This window comes from Mus musculus, chromosome 3 (assembly GCF_000001635.26).
Source record: "Mus musculus strain C57BL/6J chromosome 3, GRCm38.p6 C57BL/6J".
Classification (NCBI taxonomy): domain Eukaryota; kingdom Metazoa; phylum Chordata; class Mammalia; order Rodentia; family Muridae; genus Mus; species Mus musculus.
This window is the reverse complement of record NC_000069.6, coordinates 87,435,467-87,459,790: the sequence shown is the minus strand read 5'-3', so window position 1 is coordinate 87,459,790 and position 24,324 is coordinate 87,435,467. Positions and strand designations below refer to the sequence as shown.

Genomic DNA, 24,324 nt, shown 5'->3' with positions numbered 1-24,324 from the left:
ACACCATCTCAGATCGCTTCCTCTCTCCATGCTGTTGTCATATAAAGACTTCTGAAGTTCACAGTTTTAACATTAATCAGTGGAGTTCTGACAAGCTATTAATCTAGCCCTGGTAAGTCACTGCTGCTATTACAGTCACAAGCTCAAAATTGTCTTCTAAGCATAGACTTAACAACCTTCTCAATCACGCTAAAACCACCTCTGTCCAACCTATATAACCAGGCCTCAGGATATATAGGAGCAGTGTTGATGCTTTGAACTCAGAATCATGCCTTGATGGTCCCAAGCTTTTACTCTGCCTCAAAGGCCTGAGGCCACTGCTTTTTCTACAATGCAGATTTCAGTACAGATTGCAAACAGTGGTCATGCTAATATGTTGAAAACACTTATCTTTTTGTAAACTTAAAAAAATTCTTGTAAGCTTCAGGAAGTCATGACTTGTATCCACCTGTCTGTCACAGGTCAAATGGACTCCAGACAATTACTCCTGTCAATCAGCAACCTAAGTTTTCCCACCTACTGCCTACCCCTGGTTTTGGGGCTGCTCCCTACCCCAACTACCAGGACCATGGGCCTAGAACTTTCAAGTATACACCCAAAATAAAAAGTGTCTCCTACCATTGCATACACTAGCAAGCGTTTGCTGAAAGGACCCTGTTATAGCTGTCTCTTGTGAGACTAGGCCGGGGCCTAGCAAACACATAAGTGGATGCTCACAGTCAGCTATTGGATGGATCACAGGGCCCCAAATGGAGGAGCTAGAGAAAGTAACCAAGGAGCTAAAGGGATCTGCAGCCCTGTAGGTGGAACAACATTATGAACTAACCAGTACCCTGGAGCTCTTGACTCTATCTGCATATGTATCAAAAGATGGCCTAGTAAGCCATCACTGGAAAGAGAGGCCCATTGGACATGCAAACTTTATATGCCCCAGTACAAGGGAACGCCAGGGCCAAAAAGTAGGAGTGGGTGGGTAGGGGAGTAGGGGGGGAGGGTATGGGGGACTTTTGGGATAGCATTGGAAATGTAATTGAGGAAAATACATTATATATATATATATATATATATATATATATATATATATATACACACACACACATATATATATCACATTAATATATTTCTTTAATTTTTCCTGGTATTTTGTCACTATAAAATAATTAAGGTAGTCAAATAACCCTAAATTCAAGTTTAAGTAAAATGTAAATCTTATTTTTTCTTTTTATAAAAGGTGATTGAACAACTATCATCTTCCAAGGTATATGTATATCTAATGGGAATACTCTAAAATTTCACTGTTGTTTAAAGAAAATATTCTATAGTGCATTGTTTTATTCAATAAAGGATATTTGATTTGGAAAAAAAAAAGTGTCTCCTAAACTCCTTAAATTTACCTTCTGTCCTTGTCTATATCTGTCCCAGCAGGTTCCAAACAGCTGCAGACTACTGCAATACTGCAGCAATGTGCCAGCCCCAAGTGTTCCTTGCAACCCACATGCCAGATTGCTCCAAAGCAGCCCTGCACTTTCCTTGCCCCAGGCGGTCCCTCAGAACCTGGGCAGCAAGTGAAACAGATGTTCCCCAACCTGCCCTCATCTGTCCCTTCCTGGAATATTTGATCAATATTCCAGTCTTCTTGGGCCCTGATGACACCCCAATTTCAGCAGAAAGTAGTTATAGAAGAAATTCCATCATCTTTTATCATTAGCCAAAAGGCTAGAGTGTTAAGTCTCAAACTCAGGACAAATGGCTAACTAAGGTGCCCATTTAACACATCAAAGCAGAGACTGGTCACCAGTCCCCCTGGCTTGCCCTGCTCCTGGGTCTCTCTTGGTCCACTTGCCCTGCCACCCCATGGCCCAGTTCAGTCTGGACTCATCCAGATCCCTCTGGCTGTTCTCCCTCATATCCACAATAAACCTTCTCCACAGCCATACCTTGGAGGAGACATATCCTACTTTTTCTCAGCCATCTGGCACCTTGATCTTGGGCTTTCAGACTCCTGATCTGTAACAAATATTTGTTATTTCAGCTGCCCGGTCTACAGGGTTCTGTTTCAGCCACCCAGAACTAGAAAAGCACCCAGAAATAGATAGCCCTATTCCACCTTATAGGTGCTGACACAGATGCTCAGAGGGGACTCTGTCATGGTTTTGTAACTCGGGTTATCGTGAGTTCATCCATAGACAATGAAGAAGCCAGCAGCACTACATGATGGCTTTGGATTAACTCCAAACAATGTAGGTGCAAGTTAAGGAATCCTAGCGTCCTAGTGAAGAGACTGGCTTGGCTGGCCCAGACCTGCTGAGAAGCCAAGGCTGAACAATAGCAAGGGACGGAGAGGTCTCCAGCTTTTACCTGCATGTTTCTGTCTTGGTTGAGTTCTCCGTACTTCTGTGTAAATCACGTTTTCCTCAGGCTCTATTTAGGAAGAAGGCAGAATTTCAGAGGAGAATAAGGAGCTTCCCTCTCTTCTCAGCTACCCCTTGGCCAGTTTGTTCTCTAGAAGGATTATAGCCCTCTAGGCTTTATCATCTTCCCGATGCTGCTCCAATATGTATCTTGTGATTACCCCGAGACCAGAGGGCTCTTGTCCTCACCATTGCTGTACACTGGCTGCAGTTCTATACAGGCTGGTACGTTGTAATAGGTGGGCTCCTGGGGTTCTGAATCTGAAGGGTTCCTGTAAGAGATAGAAACACTGATGTTTCCCGGAGTGAGAGGAAGGGAATAGTGATCCCTCCAAAGGAGTTCTCAACCAACATTGTTCTGTTTCTATGTTGTGCCCCCATGGTATGTAAGAGGCACCATGCCAATACTTGTAAGTATTTAGTTCTGTTTTGTTCCCATTTTATATGCATAAGCAATGAGTGTTTTATAAAGTGAAGTAGCTTACCATCACCACTAAACTAGAAAAGGGGAAGAGCCAAGATTTAAAACAGGCTGAGACCCCTTTCAGAGACAACAATCTTCTACAAACAAAGACCCCAAGGAACTCCTGTGGTTTGGATGAGGCCACTATGGGAGGCTCATGGCACTTTGTGAGCTGTGGGATGACTCTTAAAGCGAGCCTTCAGGATGCAGGATCGTGGCATGGTGGCAGTCTTCTCACAGATCCTACTTCTTTGCAGAATGACTCCTCTAGGTGTGAGATATGTGCTCCACATTCTTGGCTGTCATTGCAACAGATTTTGATCAGGCAGGCCATGCCTAGAGATTTCTAGGCTAATTAAGATATGTCATCTCAAGGTGTGGGTGGATTCAATGTCTGTGCGATACGATTAACATGAAGGAAGCCAGTTTGCAGAGGAAGGAAAACCTGAAGCCCTTCCTCATTTTGGCATCATCTAACAAAGAGAACACGTGTGATCTGAAGCCCAGGACTTACAAATGGGGGGAGTGGTGCTATAACGATCAGGAGCCACATGGATGGCTGATTTTGGGACTCTCTTCTTGGCTGGCTAGTCTGGTTCCATTCTTGAGAGTGATGCTTCCTTTTTAAATAAACTATTTCTATCCTATGCCGCCCAACTTCAAAGGCATGAATTTTTCCTTCATCTTTCCTCATTAGTAACACCAGGATTTTCATCTACCTGTTTTTTAATTAAATTCTAGTAAATTTGTATTGAGCTTTCTTCTTAGCTTGTTTCTAAATTTTTTTATTAATGAGAATAAGGATCTCCAAAGGGAACCTGTTTCCCTGGTAACTGCCAAAGTGATCATTTAGACAACCAAGCTCACAGTAGTACAAGGAAGTGATTTAATAAATGAAAATCAATTGCCTCATGACACGAGAAGGAGGCTTCTAAGGTGTAGCTAAGGTGAACGTTCTGGGAATTGACTTGAGGCATCCCAAGGGAGGGGTAGCATCAATTGGGTACAACCCACCTCAGCAACGAGCATAGAAATTGTAATCTTGGTGATAATAAGGTAATAAGATTTGAGATTTGACTTAAAATTTCTGTCCTGTGGGTGTTTACATTACTTCCTGAAATATGTCCAAGTTCTTACCTGGAGTCATCAGAGGTAGGCTTTCCTCCTGTAAAGGAACACATTGAATTTCAGGAAGAGGGGTCTTTCATGGGGACTAGGAGGCAGCTTAGGTGGGGCTCACATGGAGACTGCCAGGAACTTCTGTTACTGAGATCTGAATCTTTGCTATGCCGACAGAGGGGAGAGGGGTAAAAGCAACTGATTTTTTCATGCTGGCCCCAAGTGAAGGGAGGCTCCTCAGTCCATCCTCCCTCAACCTCAGCCCATCCTCCCTCAACCTCAGTCCATCCTCCCTCAACCTCAGCCCATTCTCCCTCAACCTCAGTCCATCCTCCCTCAACCTCAGCCCATCCTCCCTCAACCTCAGTCCATCCTCCCTTAACCTCAGTCCATCCTCCCTCAACCTCAGTCCATCCTCCCTCAACCTCAGTCCATCCTCCCTCAACCTCAGTCCATCCTCCCTCAACCTCAGTCCATCCTCCCTCAACCTCAGTCCATCCTCCCTCAACCTCAGTTCATCTTCCCTCAACCTCAGTCTATCCTCTCTTAACTTTGGCCATCCTCTTTTAACCTCAGTCAATCCTCCCTTAACCTCAGTCCTTACTTCCTTAAGCTCAGTCCATACTCCTTTAACCTGGATTTTTCAAAGATAGTGGTCTTTAATGACTACAGATAGTTCAATAGTCTTAGACCAGAAAATAGACTTGACCATCTATAAAAATACTATACATTTTAAGGATCAGTAATCTACCAAATCTAGTTTGAATTCTGTTTTGACTTCCATTTCTTAGTGTTTTTCTCTTCTTCTCCTTCCTCGGGGGAATATAATAAACACAGGACCCTTTCTGAGGTTAGGTAGATGGCATCTCATCAAGGTGTGTTGCGCTCAGGTAGTTTTTGGAGCAACTCTGTATTTGGTTAACAGGACTTCTGAGGGACCCAGAGGGAAAGGCAAGGAATCATACGATGAAAGAGGAGAAACTCTCGAGAGCCTACGGATGGTCACATATTCAGTGTGAGCAAGCAGGAACAGAGACAGGAAGGGTGTGATTAGGGAGTCACCCACCTGCTTTTCTAGAGAACCAGCAATAAAACAGAAACACTCCAACAGCCATGATGAGCAGTCCCACAGTGATTCCGGCAGCCATAGGAACACTTCTGTTCTTTGTCATGTCTGGGGGCGGGGAGGGGGGAGACAGAGGATACCTAAGCATAAAACCAGGAAGGAATGGGCAGTTTTGAGTGGCTCTGAGTCTTGAATCTGATGTTTTAGTGTTGGGGAGGAGAAGAACCTTTGTGACCAGGAGTACCAAGCCTTAGTAGTGACAGACATGGCACAGAAGATGGCTCATTTGTTTATGAGAAAGCTTGTCTCTGTGCCTAAGGAAAGGCAAAGGGTCAAGATAGACTGTGGTCAGAGAGAAGGAGCAGCTAGCTGATGATTCTAAGTTCTGAGATACTCTTTAAAGCCTGGCTCTCTTGAACCAAAACACAATGATTTAGAGAGCCAATAGCTCAAGAGACCTGCCTTTGAGAAGCGCTTTCCTGATCAGCCATGGTGAACACTGTATGTTAAAGCATATTTACCAGTGATGAAAAGTATGTACCCTAAGGTCATTGTCAGCCTCACAGAAGTTTCTAGAATGTTCTTCAGTCAGAGAGATGCCGACAGAGACTCCTTCTCCAGAGGGAGCTGAGATATTCCCCAGGGTGACATTTTTTTGCGGTAAAATTGGTACAGGACTTGGGGGAGAGCCTCTCAGAGCCTCATGGTGAAGCTCCACCGTATCAGCCACCACTGCCTGAGCTCCTGAGACACCCTGAGTGTGAGGACAGGGAGGGGACACTGGAACTGAATGGAAATGACACTTCAGTAGAAGCTTCTGCGTCTAACATATTTGTTGCAGTTACAAGGGAAAAGTAGTATTATAAGCAAATTAAAGAAAATAAAAAACATCTGATTTCAAAAGCTAATGACATTGATCCACAAGTAGTTTTTCATATACAAAAATATTCAATAGAAAAGGGAAAAGTGTTATATGCATCACTGGAAACATCTGCCAACAAATATATTAAAGACTCATTTTCATTATTAATTAAATGTACAATTAGATTCAGCCATAAACTATTATCCCTTTCAAGCCTACATAGATTGATAATACTGATGAAATTGTGGCAAAGGAAACTGAGGACAGTCGTTTGAAAGGTAGTTTGACAATATCTACAAAATTAAGGAAATGCATAAATTTGGAGCCCACAATCTACTTGGAGGACCAAGTAGGTAAAAAAATGTGTATTCAGTGCTTCCAGAGGAAAAAGGTGTCCACCAACCTGGCCATGAACCTTGTGATCTACAAAATTGACCTGCCTCTATGATTTACTGATACAATAATGACACAAAAACTGGATGAGTAATCAACCAGTATTTGAGTGGCTTTAAGGCCCATTCTATGAGATGAAAACCATATCTGACACTGCTTTAGTGGCCAAGAACCTGAGACTAAGAGGAAAGCAAATAGGACATGGGGCAAGGAGGAAAGAAACAGTACTGTTCTGCTAAAGTAATACAGCAATAAAATGACTCCTAGCAACATTCTGCTGTATCTGTAGAGTAGTGCTTCACTCAGCCTCCATCAGAAAAGCTTCCTCTTGAAGTAGATGGGAATGAACAGAGGCCTGCAACTGGCCAATGTGCAGAGAATGAGAGATTTTAGAACGCTCATTCCTAAGTTGGATGTCTTTATTATTCCACTGAGGGCTCTGGGAGCGTTGGTGAAGAGGAAGTAAAAAGATTGTAAGAATTGAAGAGATGGGTGACACCAAGCAAATTGTGTCTTCCAGCCTGCCTGCCTACCACCATGTTTCCCATCATGATGACAATGGACTAAACCTCTGAAAGTGTAAGCAGTCGCCCCAATTAAACACTTTCTTTCATAAGAGTTGTCCTGGTCATGGTGTCCCTTCAGAGCAATAGAGCAGTGCCCAAGACGACCACAGTCACGGGTAGGCCTCATGCCCAGCACCAGACGAGCAACACGAAAAGAACACAGTGGTGCTTTTGTACACTTTTGACTCAAATTGCTTTATTTGGGCATTTTTTTTTATCTTATTGGGTTTTTTGCTTGTGTATTATAGTTTCTATGTTTTGTACTTTTATGTTGTGTGTGTGTGTGTGTGTGTGTGTGATTTGTGTTATGTTTCTTGTGCCTTTTCTTATTTATTTGCTATTCTTTCTAAAAAATGTTTGTTTGATTGTATTCTAGAGAGAGAGAGAGAGAGAGAAAAGGCATGGAGATGGATGAAGTCCCCTGTGGGAGGGGAAAATCATATAGTATGGAAATTTTATTTTCAAATATATGTTATATATTGTATGATAATACATTATATACCTATATATAACATTATATAGTACATGTATCTAGTTCATGCAAGAATTCTATGTTCTAATGTTTCTGTAACACAACAAAACCTGTAGACAACCGAATAGACTGGGTAGATGCATAGAATTTATTTTAAACTTAAAAATAAAGGTTTTATAGGTAAACACACAGGACAATCCTGATACTAAAACACGTTATGCCTTACTCCTCAGGAATATAGCATCTGGCAAGTTCAAGTAAATGACTCCAACCCCTGTTTATGCATACAACCCTAATTAAAGGCAGTGGGGCAAGGTAAGTAAATAAAATAAAATAAAATAAAGTAAAATAAAATAAAATAAAATAAAAAAGACAAGAAAGTAGGAGGTGACATTGAGAGAGGGAAAATATAAAAGGAAGAGAGCCAAAAGATTAGAGGATGAGAGATGAAAGGAGCGCTGTGAAGATACCAACAGGAAGTAGCTTTCCTGCGGCCAGAAGGAGCAGGTGCCTCCAGTGCTTGCTTATGACAAGTCTCTGTGATACTGACCATCAATGCCTCACTGTGCTAGGGCCCTGGGACATCGACAGCCTCACTGGAGTAGAACTACTCCATTCCCTAAGCATTCCACAGTCAGACAGAAGTTGAAGGACTCTCCTATTTCAGAGAGGGCTAACCTGCACCCCAGGGTGACATCTTCAGGATGAAAATGGTACAAGATCAGGAAAGGGAGCCTTCCAGGGTCTCACAGTTTAGCTTCACCACCCCCCCTCACTACACTACAGCTTGGGCCCCTGGGAACGTCTAAGATTAGGGCAGGGTGGGACCCTGGAACTGAGGGAGATGAACCAGCCATCGGTTTCTCCCATTTGAACACAGCCCTCCACACTAAAGGCATTTCTTTTTTTTTTTTTAATTAAAAATTTTTTATTAGCTATTTTCTTCATTTACATTTCAAATGCTGGGCAGGGGGAGGGTATAGGGGACTAAAGGCATTTCTGACTGCAAAATGTCATTATTAGGTTTTAGTGACCTTCTCAGGTTCTTCAGTGCTCAATTATTATTTATCCCAATGTGGGAAGTGAGAATGTTTGCATAGTGTTGTATATATTCTGAAGTACCTGACACATAAACACAAACATGTTTGAGGAATCTGAAAATGAAGACACAGCTGAAAGCTGGGCATCTGAGAGATGAGGACTGCTAGAAGAGAAAGAAGTGGGCTTCAGAGACTATGCCAAAACTTGCAGTAGAAAGGGGCCATATCCGATATGGGAGGACTACGTATAGGTTATGAGGCAGGCAGTGTGGGCAGTGACTGAAGACAGGTTGGTCCATTTGAATTGTTGCAGAGGGTAGGGCAGCAGTCTGACAGGCCCAGTAACTGTGATGGAGTAGAAGGCTGGAGACCCAGTCAGGACTGCTCCTGCTAAAGATTTGATCTTTATCAAATGATGGAAGGGCATGAAGCTGGAATGTTGGTCAAGTCTGGGAAGAACAAGTTGTGTCTAGGCTCTGCAAGAACATCTGGGGCTAGGGATGTACAGGCAGTGGTTAGAGCAGCTTATAGTCTTTAATTGATTGGAAATCTGCTAGAACACACACACACATATTAGGACAGAATGTAAAATTAAAGAGTCTGGGGGGAAATTTTTCTTGTATACATTTGAGACGTGGTCCTGGTAGTTGAGGGAGAGGAGCCCCTAAACCAGGGAAAGAGTAAGGGACCCCACCTTCTGGAATAGGTAATGGGTTGGGCCCCTTAGGCGATTGATTGGTAAGGGTATTTCTCTGGAGTCCATTTGACCCATGAGAGGTGGATTCAAGTTGATCCCCCGAAGCTTACTACAATCTTTTTTTTTTTAAGTTTACAAAAAGAGACAAGTTTTAAACATGTTAGTGTTACGACTGTTTGTAGTCTATACTGAAGCTCACATACTCACATACTCAAACTCACATACTCACATCTTTGTGTCATAGTAGAAGCTTGGAAAATAGTTTTGGGTTAACAGCATAACCACTCTTTAAGGCAAGCTCAAGAAAAACAGAAACCTTCCATGGAGCAGAAATGGCAAAAGATTGCTTGATCTTGATTTTCAGTATGATTGCAAACCATGAAAGAGTGGCTTCTTTCCTCTATCCAGAAGACTGGATGTGTGTGTGTGTGTGTGTGTGTGTGTGTGTGTATAAATTTAGCACAATGAGCACTTTTAAATCTATACTTAGCAGACAACCAAAAGAAACTTAAAATTCTGAGCTTATGTCTACAATATTAGCAGAACTCCAGTCATCAATGTCAAAACTTTGGAATTTTGAAGTCTTAATACAGCAGTAGCATATCGAGGGGAAGGAATCTGAAGCATTTTTCCTCCTTTTGTATACCTTAACTCACTTTCTTATCACTCTTTAAGCTTTCACATCCTCTAACCTTTATAACTCGCATTTGCACATCTAACTTAAACTCTAAAACATGTTCTTAGATCCTCATTATGTAAGCTTTCATAGCCTCAGACTTTACAACCGCCCCCCCCAAAACCCAATAATTCTATTTTGAGAAATATATCCCATTGTGAGAAATCTTCTAGTTCTTCCCTGAATTGCCTATATGTCGTCTTTCTTATTTATTTACTCTCAAAACAGCCGTATTAAAAATTGGCACCTACCCAGGGCTCCTGGGTTTCTTTTTCCTTGTGATACAAAGGAGATGTGTCTGACGTATCAGACTCAATATTTTTCTACAATGCTGTTCTACTGCTTTGAAAAACAAAACAAAAACAAAACAAAAAAAAAACAGCTAGGTTTTTACTTTCTCCTAAGTGCAAATACAAGCACATTTGTTCCTTCAGTGGCTCCATTATGTTAACTAGTGGCCTTGACAGAGACCAACCATGATCTATATATTGAACAAAAGGAGAATATAACTGATCTAAGGTGTGGCTGAGGAGAAGTGATTGATCAATCCATTGACCGATTGATTGTAGTTATGAGGGAGAGTACAGCCAAAGACACCTGGAAGAGTTCAGAGCAGGGAGAGAAAGTAGTGGTCTGCATATGGCCATGAGAGTGACCTGGGCCATGAGAGGAGGGCAGGAGGAGCAAGAAAGGAAGACCAAGGTTTGGGGGGAGGGAGGCAAAAGAGAGAGAGGGGCAAGCTGACTGAGAGAGAGCCAAAAGCCAAAAGGGCAAAGAGAACCAAGAGAGTGCATGGTCAAATGGCAGGATTATATGTAGAAATGAGAAGCTGGGGCAAGGGAAACTCATGGGTTGGAGAAGTTTAGGGCAGGGGGTGGGGTGAGAAGGACTGAGAGAAGCCAGGGTGCCAGAGCAGGACTCTGTAACAGGCCCTTGCTGAGGGAGCCTAGAGGCCAACATGCACTCTGGTATGCTAATAGGCACCAGAGTTAGCTATTCTTTTGGATCTGACGCATATCCTGTCACCCTCTAACAAAGGTCTAGAAAACTACATCATGCAGTAAATTTAAATTTGCTTAAATGGGCTTCTAGAAAGAGGCTCATGAAAACCCTAGAAAATAAGGAACACATTTCCTAAGGAAGCCATTTTCTCCTTTTCTTTCAAATCCAGTCTCCTCCTAACCTACACTGAGAGTTGTAATTGCTTGGAACTCTTTGGAAAAACTAAGGTTTTGCAGAGTATTTGTTCATGCCACTGTTCTGTAGGGAAGATGATAGGTGCTTGTAGAGAACTGGGTGCCCATGTTGATGCTCTTAGCTTGGGAACTAAACATTACAGGGCATATGAAGACAGAGTGTGATGACCACACACATTTATTAAGAGTTGTGGAGGCTTCTGAGCTAGGCAAAAGTCAGGCCTAGCGAGGAGGTAGATAAGCACAGACAATGAGCTTGACTGAGATAGGAGCCTAGAACAGGATTGAGGTGATTATGGTAGGAAGTAAAGGTGTGGGGACAAATTTCCAAAAGGGTTTGGTGAGAGGGAAATCTGTATAGTGGTGGGTATCAGCAGGAACCCAGGACTTACCAAAGATAGAGATCCTTATAGCTTCACTGCACTGGGCTCCCAGGCCATTGTCTGCTGTGCAGTAGTAGTTTCCAGATCGCTCTGTGCTCATAGAGAAATTGAAGTATGCTCCTCCTCCAGAGAGTATAGAGCTATTCCCCAGGGAGACATTCTCATAGAAGAATTCATACAGGATACATGGAGAGCCCCTCTGGGATTGACAATGAAGTGTCATCAAGTCTCCCTCAAGGGCCTGGGTCTTGCCTGTGCTTAGGGTGAGAACTGGTTGAGATACTGGGACTGGAGGAAAGAAAGTGGGTTGCAGGTTACTTTTGTTTTGTTCCAATGCACATACTTGGTTTCCATTCTACCAGATGTTGGGACAGCTCAACCTCCCAGGCTGGATGGACATCAGCAATCTCCTGACGTCCATGATGGCCTTCCATCAGTTCCTTTCCAATCTGCCTTATCCCTTCTGGCTCCCCTTGTCAGCCAACTCTCCTCAATTTTACAGAGATGGTACCCTCAGGGGAGAAGTTTGTATTTTGCTGCTATAGGACTGATACCCTTTTCTCAATCAACTCTTTGCTCCTCTGTGGCCCATTTCCTCTCCCGAGTTTTAAGTCTCTGTGTCAGTCTCTGCTCTCCATTTCTCTACTTAGGGTAACTTCCGTGCTTTGCTCCAGGACCTTTAAGCTGCTAAATTCACATACTCTTGCAGGATGCTCTCCTCAAGTACTGCCTTCTTCCAGGTACCCAGAACCATCCATTCTATCAGAATATTAGAAGCTGAGCAGGAGGGGGGTAAGTAAGGAGCCTCTGTGGATGGTAACTGTAGCCTGTTAGGAGCATGCAACCTGATCCTGTATATGACTTCTGGATGCTGCTTACTTCTGGTGGACAATAGCTTCTCCTTGCCCCACTGGCCTGGACATGGGAATAATTTTGCAAGTGCTCAGTGAACAGAGGATTTCAGTCTCATGTTAAAACCAATAGGCAGATGTTGGGCCAGAGGGAGAAGCCCTCAGCCTCTTGGTGAAGCTCTACTACATTATCCATAGCATCTTACTGTAGGAGACCAAGAGTGGAAATAAGAGAGCTACTAGGGTTTGAAGACATAGCAGCATGGTCAGGATGGGTCCCTGAGAATTCTTCTGGTTACAGTAAGATGCCAGGAGGCATCTCTCAAGATATACTGTTTCTGGCATCCCATCTGTTCCTCCTTTATAAAGAGCCATTTCATTTTAACTGAGGAGGACTTACAAAGGCTATGTTCCTAGTCACTGAGTGTTTTCTCCTCCATCTGATGTTCTGAGAGCTCCCACTGCCCTCAGCCCATTCTGCCCTCAGCCCATTCCATCTAAGTCTTTCCTATTAGTCTTTGACTAATACTTGGCAAGTTATTCAGAACATTGAATTATTGGTAACTGACAACATCTACTTCCACTTGACTGTTTCAAGTCTTCCTCAAGGATCCCCATGTGCAATGTGAGGGATCCATTCCTCAGATATACCTGGCAACACACACTTTTTTTTTTTGATTTTTTAATGGCATTAGCAACAATTCATTTTAAAAACAAGTCAACAACTGTAGGTCCCAGGGAAATACATGTTTGAGAGGCAAACATTACAGAATTGGGCAATTTGTGAATATACTAACACCTCCTAACTATACATTTTTTATTAGGTATTTTCTTCATTTACATTTCAAATGCTATCCTGAAAGTCCCCTATACCCTCCCCAACCCCTGCTCCCCTACTCACCCACTCCCACCTCTTGGCCCTGGTGTTCCCCTGTACTGGGGCATATAAAGTTTGCAAGACCAAGGGGCCTCTCTTCCCAATGATGGCTGACTAGGCCATCTTCTGCTACATATGCAGCTAGAGACATGAGCTCTGGAGGTACTGGTTAGTTCATATTGTAACACACACCTTTTATGGTGATGGGAAATGCCCTGCTGACAAAGCTTCGGCGGCTGTTGTTAGCTTCACAGTAATACTCCCCTGCGTCACTGATGTTCACCTGGGAGATCTTGAATTCTGCGTTGGAGGACTTAAGAATCTTTGTTTCTTTATTCAGCATGTCCTTTTTATACCAGGAGAATTTGAGGGGTCCTGGGACTCCTTTTACTGAGCAGTTGAGTAACAGCAACTGCCCTTCAAACACCAACTTTGAGGCTGGGATGATGTGTGTTTGGAATCTCGCAGAAGCTCCTAAATGAATAACAATGACATGCATGGGACTTTTGGCAATGGGTGAGGGGTGGAAAGAAGACAAAACCTGCTTTACCATGTGGGGAGGGGCCCTAGAGTAACATTAGGCTTGTCTCTGGGAAGTGAGAAGACAGTGGAGACTGTGTTTTCTGCCAGCTGATACGGCCCCACATTCCTTGAGGGCCTTGTCAAGGATATGTAGCAGGACTGTAGGTTCTTCTGCCCAACCTGACTGCATGTCTGCCCTATCCTGATAATTCCAGAGCTGCTACCCATGGCTCAACACTTAGGAAAAGTGGAGGAAGGAAACAAGAGAGTTGGCATCAAACATGATAGTCCTGAGTACAGTGCCAGTCGTGTATGACTGGAAATGAAGCATTGTCATAAGTAACGAACTGGCCTTGAGTTGGCACTTCTTAACTTCTCTAGTGTCCAGGATCGACTCACAAGGAAGGATTGTCCACCCTGGGAAAGGTTTTAGGTGTACTGTTTTAGGACAGTGCCTTTTGGATTATTTTCCAGACTTAATGAACAAACTATGATAGTTGACTAGAGGATGGGGATGATGGGATGGTTCAGCAATTAAGTTGAAGGAAAGACTGTGCTAAGAATAACTGTGATGTGACTGATGGATAATGCCCTCTCTTTCCTCTCTGAACTGCTCATCTTTAAATCAGTAGCCACAGGAGCACCCATTGCTTACAACCAAAGAGTAGACTGATAGAATTTAGTCAGTCAGATTGGTTTCTTAGCAATGGGAACAAATTCATAGGTGATGCTCTCACTTCCCTTCCCTCCAGACCCAGGATCTAGGTGTTCTAGACTATGTGTCCCCTACTATGCTCAACTAGATTTCCTGTGAGATAGGCCAAATTCAGTCGGGCAAAGCCACTGGCTAATGATCACGCTTAAGAAAACTTTTTTTTTTTTTGAGCCTTAGGAAAAAGTGTTAGTCTGTGAAAGACCATCTCTAAGGGCATCAAGATAGATCTGTTTATTCTGCAAGATTTCATCTTTTGGCTTTCTTGTCCTTAACCAGTCTGCACCAGGCACCTCATGTTCTGGACACCTGTCCTTTTGGCTGAACAGAACATTCAGCCCAGTCTGAAGGCTGACCCCATTGTAGGGATGGTTCTGATGCTATCCTGTTCCCCAGTTGGTTCTTGATCTGTCCATAAAGGGGCCATGGGCCAATTGCTGGGCAGAAGGAATAGGGGGACTTCCAGGTTCCCGGAGGAAAGAGACAGATTCAAGGGAAGAGAGACAGAGTTCACCATGCTTCTGATGGAGAAAAGTTGGCAGGTCATGTGAGATCTCAAAATAGAGTGGCTACGCAAGTGGCTATCCAACAGGCAATGGTCAGGGATGTTTAGTAGGGACGAGATTTAACAGAGCAACTAAAGTTTAGGGCTTGTGGGAGGTGCGGAGTTAAGAAAATTGATAAGGGCATGTTAGCAGCGAGAGTTTAATAATGCTCAGCAATTGTGCCCAGAAGGCAAGTTGAAAATGAACAACTCTGTGTGTGTGTTTTATCTATGGATTCAAGGGAAGCTGGGTGGGGGGCTGGTAGCGTGGACCATTCCTGGAGTTATGATGAGTAGCAAAAGCTACATGCAACACCTAGTAATCTACAGTTTAGGATCATAGCATTGGAAGGAAAACTCATGTTAGGCTGAGACCAGAAGAGCCTTTCCCTAAAGGCATCGAGAGAAAAAACAAACATGGTTTTTGTTGTTGGTTTGTTTTTCTTTCTTGGTTCTAAGCTCCTCAGTTTAGCAATCCACAACAGCCATACAACTTCCACAGGCTTGAGAAAAATACCTTTTATAGAGGCTAGTGACCCAAACTGGTGAATGCTTCTAAATAGCTTCCATGCCTGGAAAAAACTCAGAATGATACTCACTCTGCACTGGAATTATGAACGCTGTACTTTGTTTACTAACTTGGGAATTCACTGTTTCTGCCTTGCACTGGTATCTCTTTGACTCTTCAGTCCATATGGCAGGAATGTGAAACTCCGAGGAGCGGCTGCAGCCTGACCCCAGAAGCTGGAGGTTTCTGAAGAAACAGAACTGGAGCCGGGCATCTGACTTCTGTGCAGAGAGCTGGGTCTGACACGTCAGGGTCACTGGACTTCCATCTATGGGATGGGAGGGTCTGGCTCTCAGCACAGGCCGTGGGAACAACTCTACAAAGGATCACAATCATCCACTGAGCAGTTAAGTAGTCTGCAGAAAACCCCATTTCATCCTCAACACTGAGGTGTGGAGTGGTACCACTCCCCGAGTGCTGGCTAGAGGGAGGTGCTGCTTTTGATTACCCACATCCTCCCACCCAAAGACTGTCCTTCTGCTCAATGGACTGGCAGCCCACTCTTTCTTCCTATTCTACCTCTACAACCACAGAAAGCCTGTCTCTGACTAACCTGTTCAGAATAATTAAAGCCCTACCTTGGACTTGAACTACGACCGTATTGGAAGTATAGAGGGACCCAAAAGACCACTTCTTCTTCGAAGTGCATTTGTATTGACCGTTGTCCTTCAGATTTGCACGATGAATATAGAACTCAGAACTTTGAGGATGTAATGTCAGAGCTTTACCATCCTTGTAAAATGTCAGGGTCTCTGCTTCTATGCCTTTCTTTGCGTAGCACCTCAGAACCACAGAGTCTCCTTCAAACACAGCAGGTGGAGCTTGCAGCACCAGAAAATCTGTGGAACACATCAGGCACACCACTTGGTTCATCCTCCCAGTTCTCCTTGTTGTTGCCTTTCTACACAGGCTTTATAGGAAGCGGAAGTGGAGAAAGCATGAATTCTTTTTCTGAACTAAAAATAAACACCTGCACCTTGAGAAAAGCTGGGCAGCAGAAGGCGAGTTAGAAAGCTCCCTGCATCATTGTGAACACAGTCTTCCAGTCCCTTCTCCATGTTAGTACACCAGAGTTTCTGTATGTCTGTCGCTCTAAGGGGATTTAAATGACGCCGGCTTGCCTTTCATTTGTCTAGTGCCCCTTCAAGTTGAACCATCACTGCAGCTAAATTTTCAGAAGCCACAGTTTTCTCTCAATACTCTCAAGATCATTTAATGGGGTCTCCCTTCAATGGAGTGCCTTTTATTTTGGGGTGTGCAGATTTGTGTGCTTTGTTAGGTAAATGTTCAAGAGAATCATGAGATCAAAGAGTATTACTTTTTTCTTTTCCTTGCTAATAGTATGTTTTCTTGCTCACAAAATCAAAGACTATTTTCACAAGGCTGACACTACTTCAACTTTAAAACAGAAGGCTTCAAGACCAAAACCAAAAATGCCTCCCTCCCTTTCTCCCCTTCCTCTCTTTGTGTACCTATAAAATCAATCCATTTATTTCTATCTATTTAATATTTACACAGACACAGACACACACACACACACACACACACGAAAGTCCTTATGGTACTTACTATTCCTAATAAACAAAATGGATTCAAGAAGTATGCAAGTAAATTGCTTCTCAAATTTCATTTACATGAGCATCTTATAAACAGTACATATTCTTGGGGCTCAATAATCTCAAGATTTGAGTTTGTAAATCCTGAGTAGCTCCTGAGTTTCTGTGTAGTCACAAAGCTGAGCAAGCCTTCTCATTTGTGCTAGACTTTAAGGACCACAGGGATAGGAGTGAATGTGTTTAGATCTAGAACTCAGTGAGCAGTTAGTGACAATTATGACCTTCTGTATGCACTTGTCAAAGTCACTGCCTACTGGGCTGAGCAGACTTTATTCAGACTACTTAAATTTTATTAATTTTTATGTTTAAATTTACATGAATTCTGTGCCATATCTGGTTCTCTATAGACACTTTTAATCTCTCTGTAACCATAGCATGAAATAGAATGGTTTGTTCATGAGTTGTTTGTGGTAAGTAATAATTAACTCTACAGGGCAAATTGGACAGAAACGGTGTCTGAAGCTTCAGTTCTTTTACTTCTGTCTCACCTTCAGAAAACTCTACGTTCACGTGCATGCTCGGAAGTAAGCTGTCGGCTTGGCACCAATACTCTCCGGACTCATGGACCTTTAAGGTATGTGCTTTAATTACCAAAGCACCTGGGGTTTGCTTCACTGTTTTTCTTTTCTGGTACCATTTTGTTTTCTGGGGTACGGAGAAGCCGAATCTATAACAAGTCAGTGTGACGACCTCTCCTCGAAAGAAAGTGGTCCATGGAGGCTGAAGGGAAACCACAGACTGCTGTGCAGCTTCTGAGGAGGAGAGAAATGAATCTGTAGCAGATGTTCCCACAGTTTCCAATCCAGAAGAGCCCTGGGGGGGGGGGAGGGAGGGAGGGAGGGAGGGAGGGAGGGAGGGAGGGAGGGAGGGAGAGAGAGAAGGACCTGGCTTTGGACAGTTCCCAAGAACACAGTGTTCCTTCCCCCTCCCCTGTCTCATGTCCATCCCCCCTCCATGTCCTCCTGTGTCACCCGTGCCCCCCCCCAATTCGTGCCCTGCCCCTGCCCACCCAGAGGGTCATTGAAGGCTGAAGAAGCATCATTTAGGAGCACTCACCACCCACAGGGAAGAGTGATTGCCCAGGGATGGCAAGGAGCAAGACAATTTCTGGAGATAGTTCTAGCACTGTAACACTGTGTGGTTAGTAAGCCTGCTCTGAGAATGGATCCTAGATAAAGTCATTTCTTCTTCCTTTGCTATCTTGTCATTCAGAAACCCTCAAAGAATTTCAGAATCATTACAATCACAACTTTGCATTTTCCCCTAAGGTAGTGAATCATTTTACCATCGGGCATTACACTAGAAAAGCTTGAGAGATCATGCACTTAACTGCTGTTTCGTAGAGGATGATATAGCTACATAACCCACCGTCATTAGTTGTGTCAGAATAAGGAATGGACAGTCACCTGCTGATCCCCAGGGGAACTAGACACTCGAGTGACCGGGTGGCTAGCTATGGGGAGAAGGGAGAGACTTCTCGATATTACTTTGGATCCTCAAATACCCAAGACCCCTGTGACCCAGGAAATTGGTAATGATGGCGGACTGAGAAAATGTGTGATAATTCTCTTTGCTTTCATGCTAACCTGCCACAATCACTGGAGTAGGGAACTTTACCTGAAGAGCTGTATGGACTATCTTGATTGATGCAAGAAGATCCATTTTGATTGTGGGCAGCACTCTTGGGTAGCAGCCCAGATAGAACAGTTTTTCAGAAGGAAGCGTATCCCACCCTTGCTCTCCTGGCCTTCCCTTTGAGTTGATCTGCCCTGTAGCTGCTGCCTCTGCTTCTGCCACTGACAGCAGAACCAGCATTCCAAGCTTCCATCATGGACTGGGACCAGAGGCTCCAGGAACCATCCAGACTTTGAATGCCAGATTAGGGCCTACTGCCTTGTAGACTGAATAAATTACTAGTCACCCCACTCTAGTGTGAGACAGCTATTCTAGGACCTACTCTGACTGTGTGTCTTATGAGTTCTCAGCTTCTTGGATGTGATTTAGCTTCTGTTGCTATTTTAAAACACACTTAAGTTCTGTGCTATATACAAATGTGTGTGTGTGTGTGTGTGTGTGTGTGCACATACATTTTCATTCTGGTTCTATTCCTCTACACTTTTCCAGGCTCCAACGGTTGGATACTCTCTTACTCCTCCTGCACTTCCTGGAGAATTTTACTCTTAAAACAGCAAAGGAAACAGTGTTACTGTTGGCATCTTGAATGTTTCACAATTTTCCTAGTTGACTGATTGGAAAGGATTCCATCCCGAGCCCTTTGTATTTAAGGCAGAGACAAAGATGATTTTTTTTCATTGCTAAGTGGGGTCCATTGTCAATGGGATTCAATTCAGGGCCTCAGAAAGACCCAGGCAGCCTGTGCATTCACCACCTAACCCAGCAAGTGCTGGAGGGCAGTGTGAAGTTGCTCTGGCTTGGAACCATACCAGGGGGCAGCCATCACTTTCAAGTCCCTGATAGCCTGAGTAGAAAAATGTTGGCATGAGGGAGAAACTCTCCAAGCACTCCCAAAGCAGTAGAAAGGACTCACCATGCTGTCCATTGACAGGAGCTGGAAAAGAAACACCAAGAGTTAGAGATGAGGGCACAGAGGAAGGCCTTATTTTTTTCCTATTAAAAAAAGATAATGTTTCTGTACCCATTTTACAAATTACTTCTCATGAAAAATTCATTTATAAAAATATTGACAATTGCTAGTCAAATGTTCATATTTGTGAAGACATTGTCCATGAACTTTAAAGATAAATTTTAAAATGTTACTTTCTGACAAAAAAAAAAAAGTATAGTCCTGGAGGGAATTAAGTAACAATAGTAAAATACATTCAGTGTGTGTGTGTGTGTGTGTGTGTGTGTGTGTGTGTGTGTGTGTGTGCGTGCGCGCTCTCGCGCGCCGAGGAGGTGGGTATACCATGGATGATACTTGAAGGAAATTATGACCAAGAACACAGGAATCATGCAAGTGAAGGTTGACGCTGTGCTGGCATGAGAACACAGAGAGAGGGTGGTTAAGGTGAGAAGGGCACAGAAATAAGGGATGACATTGGTGTCACCAAGTGGACTGAGCAGTTCTGAAGGGTGAAGAGTAGTGGGACAGACATGGTTGGGGAAGAATGCGGGGGCCATTCTTTTCTTATAGAAGCCATCGGGGAACTATAGAAAGAGTCCAAGGAGTGCGGTGAAGTCAGAACTTAAGGCTTGGATGAAGTATTCCGGCAGAGAGAAGTCTTCCATGGAGAAGACAGGAAATAGCACATCAGGGTGGTGGCAATGGCAAGCTTCCTTCAGTTGTTTATCCAGGATTATCTGAACTGTGTGTGTGTTTGCTGCTCATTCCTAAAGCCTGGTCTAGACTGTAAGGACTGCTATGCAATGGGAGAGCTGTAAGCTTTCTTGAGTAATGAATCAATTAAACAAACAAACAAACACCTTTCCAAAACCCAGAAAGGCAAAACCCTAGTGTTGCAATAGTAGAAATCGGTCAGGTTGGAGACATGAGTATTGAGGAGAGGAAGTAGGCAGAGCTCAGCAGGGTTATTAATTTATGAATTATTTAGATGAAGGATGGATTTGATCCTCTCACTTAAAAGAAATTTCTGGAATGCCAGCCATTTGTTGGGAAATGCAATAAAAATCCAGCTGTGAGTGAGGGACATATCGTCCCTGTCTGCTGGAAATGATAGAAGAACAGTTTAAATCCAAGTTTTATTTTATTTTATTTTATTTTGTTTTGTTTTGTTTTATTTTATTTTATTTTATTTTGTTTTGTTTTATTTTATTTTATTTTATTTTATTTTATTTTTATTGAGACCAAATAATTAGTCACTGTTACCTACATATCATGGTTATTATGGCTTTTGTATTTGAGGGCTTCTATTTGGTATGCATTTTCATGTCATTCTATATAATCTTGTCAGAAACATTCTAACTTAAGTTCCATATCATAGACAAGAAAGCTGATTGAACTTAAAGAAATGTCGAACATCCTTAGCCAACGAGGAAATGAAAATCAAAACTATTTTGAGATTTCATCTTATACCTGTCAGAATGGCTAAGATCAATAACTCAAGTGGCAGTCCATGCTGTCAAGGATATTTAATAAGCAGAAGACTCCTCCTCCATTGCTGGTGGACTGCAAACTTGTACAGACACTATGGAAATCAGTGTTGCAGTTCCCCAGGAAGATGGGACTGGATCTACTGTAAGATCCAGTTATACTCCTCTTGGAAATATTCAAAGGACACTTCAGTGTACCACAAAGACTCAACTATGTCCACTGCTGCTCTTATCATAATAGTCAGAAAACTACCCAGATGTCTCTCAACAGACAGAAGAATGAATTAAGAAAATGTGGTACATTTACACAATGGAGTATAACTCAGCCATTAAAAACAAAAAACAAAAACCAAACCAAACCAAACCAAAACAAAAAAAACCCTACATTATGATTTGCAGTCAAATGGATGGAACTAGAAAAGATCATTCTGAGTGAGGTAACTCAGACCCAGAAAGACAGATATGGTATGTAGTCACTAATATGTGAATATTAGTTGTTAAGTTAATGATAACCAAGTTACAATCCCTAGAACCACAGAAGGTAGGTATAGAGGATGAGAGACTAGAGGGAACAGATAGATCTCATTAGAAAAGGGAAACAGAATATATAATTACGGATGGATGGAGAGAGGCTGGGATGGGAGGATCTCATGGGGAGGGAGGGGAGGGAACTGAGTGAGGGAACTCAGGGAGAGACAGCTAAAGTTAAGGAGTATTTGAGGGTTAGTATGGAAAATTAATGCAGTAGAAACTTCCTAAAATATATACATATATGGAGGAGGTCTCAATGAAAGCACCAAGTATTACTAGTGTTAAAAAACAAGATAGAAATGTAGTGAGTGTCTGCTAATGATGTGCTGCTGCACTTGTAGATCATTGTTCAGCCATCATCAGAGAAGTTTCCTCCTGCAGTAGATGGGAACGAAACCAGAGGACCTGACATTATTGGGGGGGGGGAAGAGAGAGAGAGAGAGAGAGAGAGAGAGAGAGAGAGAGAGAGTCTCTCTCTCTCCCCTCAGAGCTCAGGAAAGGGAACCAGTAGGGACGGAGGACACCGGGAAATAAGGCCCTCTAAATCAACATAAGCAGAGGTTACCAGGACTCACAGAGACTGATGCAGCGTGCGCAGGGCCTGCATGGATCTGCACCAGGTCCTCTGAGCATATATTATGGCTTCCAGGTTTGTGCTTTTAATGGGAGCCCTAAGCATGAGAACGAGTGGGGCTGATTCTTGTGCCTGCTCTTAGACTCCTTTTTTTCTGTTGGTTTGTTTTGTTCAACTTGGATGTGATAGTTTTTGTATTATCTTACTTATTATATTTTTTGTTCTTATCTCTTAGAAGCCCGTTGTTATCTAATGAGAGTCAGAAAGAGAGTGGATTCACATGGTAGGGGAGGTGGGGAGAAAGTGGGAAGAGTAGAGGGAGGGAAATAATCAGGATGTATTATGTAAGAAAAAAATCTATTTTCAATAAAGAAAAAAGGAAGGAAGGAAGGAAGGAAGGAAGGAAGGAAGGAAGGAAGAAAAGAAAGAAGAAAGCTTGTTAAGTGGCTAGTAGGTGACAACACAGATTTGAATCCAAACTCTAACCTTAGCTCACAGCACACTGTATGAACACCTTCCTGTCCTGTCCTGTCCTCCCCTCCCTTCTTCTTCCCTCCTTTCCCCTGCCTTCTTAAGTACTTCTTAAGTTTGGATATGCTTCTGTTTCTGATGGGCCTTGCCCTATCTGTTGCTTAGTCTGATCACCTGACTGGTATGTAGATGGTTATGGTTATCTGTCTGTGCCATCCACTGGGATTTTATTTTACTAGAATTGTGTTTCCCAGCTGTTTCTTGTGCACTGGCTTTGCTGAGAGCTTTTTTTTTTTTTTTTTGGTGTTTTCCCTTGTGGGCACAAAACAACCCTCCGTCCTCAGCATTGCATACAATGCTGTGCATAGATGGCGCTAAGAACCTTTTGTTTGTTTGTTTGTTTGGTTGGTTGGTTTTTGTTTTTTGGTTTTTCAAGACAGGGTTTCTCTGTATAGCCCTGGCTGTGCTGGAACTCACTCTGTAGACCAGGCTGGCCTCGAACTCAGAAATCCTCCTGCCTCTGCCTCCCAAGTGCTAGGATTAAAGGCATGCGCCACCACTGCCCGGCCTAAGAACTTTTTTAAAATAGATGAACCCACATTTAATTCCATTTAAAATTTAGTAAGAAGCAAACCCTTTGTAGGCATGAACTGACAGAAATGCATGCATATCCATGGGCAGTGACATAGCCACTGCTGTAGGTACCTCTCCTTCCTGATTTCCCCTCTTGTACTTAAGGCGCCCAGTCCTGCTCATGGCTCTTGCTAATGTGCAGAAGGAGCTATCATCTTAGGCACAAGACCAGGGTCTAGCCTGTCTACACGGGATTAAAATATAGTTCTCATTTGAATAAAAGAGTTTGAACAAGCAAGTGTGATTTACTTTCTGTGCTTCATAAAGTATTTGTTAAAGAAAAGAAAGCAAGCGAAACTCTAGTGCCATTGCTACCGTTTCTTCCTCTGTCCATTGAAGGATTTTTTTTTCAACCTGTGACTACTTTCTTTGGGCTCAGGAGAGGAAATTCTAAGCTGTACAGTAAAGTCGGGGAACACAGCCTCACACGGGGAAACTGAGGAGCTAAAACTTAAGAGAGTACCAGGCCTGTAGTGGAGAGAGATGCTGTCCGACCCACTCTATCCCCATATTGAGCCATCTACTCACTCACAACCAGTAGAGTCAGCCACATCTGTGTGAACACCACACAGGGTGAGAATGAACCAGACATCTGCTCACAGGTAGTGCTTTCCTCTTGCTCTTGCTCGCAATGGTAGTCACTCACAGCTCCAAGGAGAAATCTGGGGAACTGCTCTTCTAAAACAGTTGAGTGTAACTTGAATCAGAAAAAGGAAGTAGAAGTAGCCGCATTTAATTGTTAATTAGTTTCCTGCCCTACAGACAAAGTGAAAACTTTGGGGTTTAATAATCACATGCTTTCAACACCACATTTTGGCTGCTGGGGAAAGTACCTTAAGGAGATTATGAGAAGATGGTTCTATAAAAAATGGCTGACATTCAGCACTGTCTGAGCATGTAAGCATCAGACGTGATCATGGCTGTGGGATTGTTACGGTAACACCATTAATGGTAAGGTGAGGCTACACATACGTAAAAGGGCAATGCCATCTCAGCTGCTGGGAGAGAGA

The 24,324-nt window shown here is 43.1% G+C and overlaps 1 protein-coding gene across 5 annotated transcripts in view; it reads right to left on the bottom strand.

Moving 5' to 3' along the window:
- The window catches only part of Fcrl5 (Fc receptor-like 5), a 64,902-nt gene extending 40,888 nt beyond the window's left edge, over window positions 1–24,014 (bottom strand). Inside the window, exons 1-12 of one of the 5 annotated variants that reach the window (XM_017319623.2) lie at window positions 23,843–24,014; window positions 19,583–19,603; window positions 17,523–17,786; window positions 16,147–16,257; window positions 15,450–15,734; window positions 13,265–13,546; window positions 11,354–11,632; window positions 5,060–5,167; window positions 4,012–4,039; window positions 2,601–2,683; window positions 2,359–2,421; window positions 1,938–2,007 (exon numbers count right to left, since the gene is read on the bottom strand). In XM_017319623.2, coding sequence (XP_017175112.1) covers window positions 1,955–2,007; window positions 2,359–2,421; window positions 2,601–2,683; window positions 4,012–4,039; window positions 5,060–5,167; window positions 11,354–11,632; window positions 13,265–13,546; window positions 15,450–15,734; window positions 16,147–16,257; window positions 17,523–17,786; window positions 19,583–19,603; window positions 23,843–23,906 — 1,641 coding nt within the window. In that variant the 5' untranslated portion in view covers window positions 23,907–24,014 and the 3' untranslated portion in view covers window positions 1,938–1,954. Of the gene's footprint in view, window positions 1–1,937; window positions 2,008–2,358; window positions 2,422–2,600; window positions 2,684–4,011; window positions 4,040–5,059; window positions 5,168–11,353; window positions 11,633–12,860; window positions 13,547–15,449; window positions 15,735–15,996; window positions 16,258–17,522; window positions 17,787–19,582; window positions 19,604–23,842 lie in introns of those variants that run through there. The other 4 variants (NM_183222.3, NM_001113238.1, XR_003954334.1 and 1 more) reach the window with 4 other exon arrangements.
- Between the last annotated feature and the right edge of the window lie 310 nt (window positions 24,015–24,324).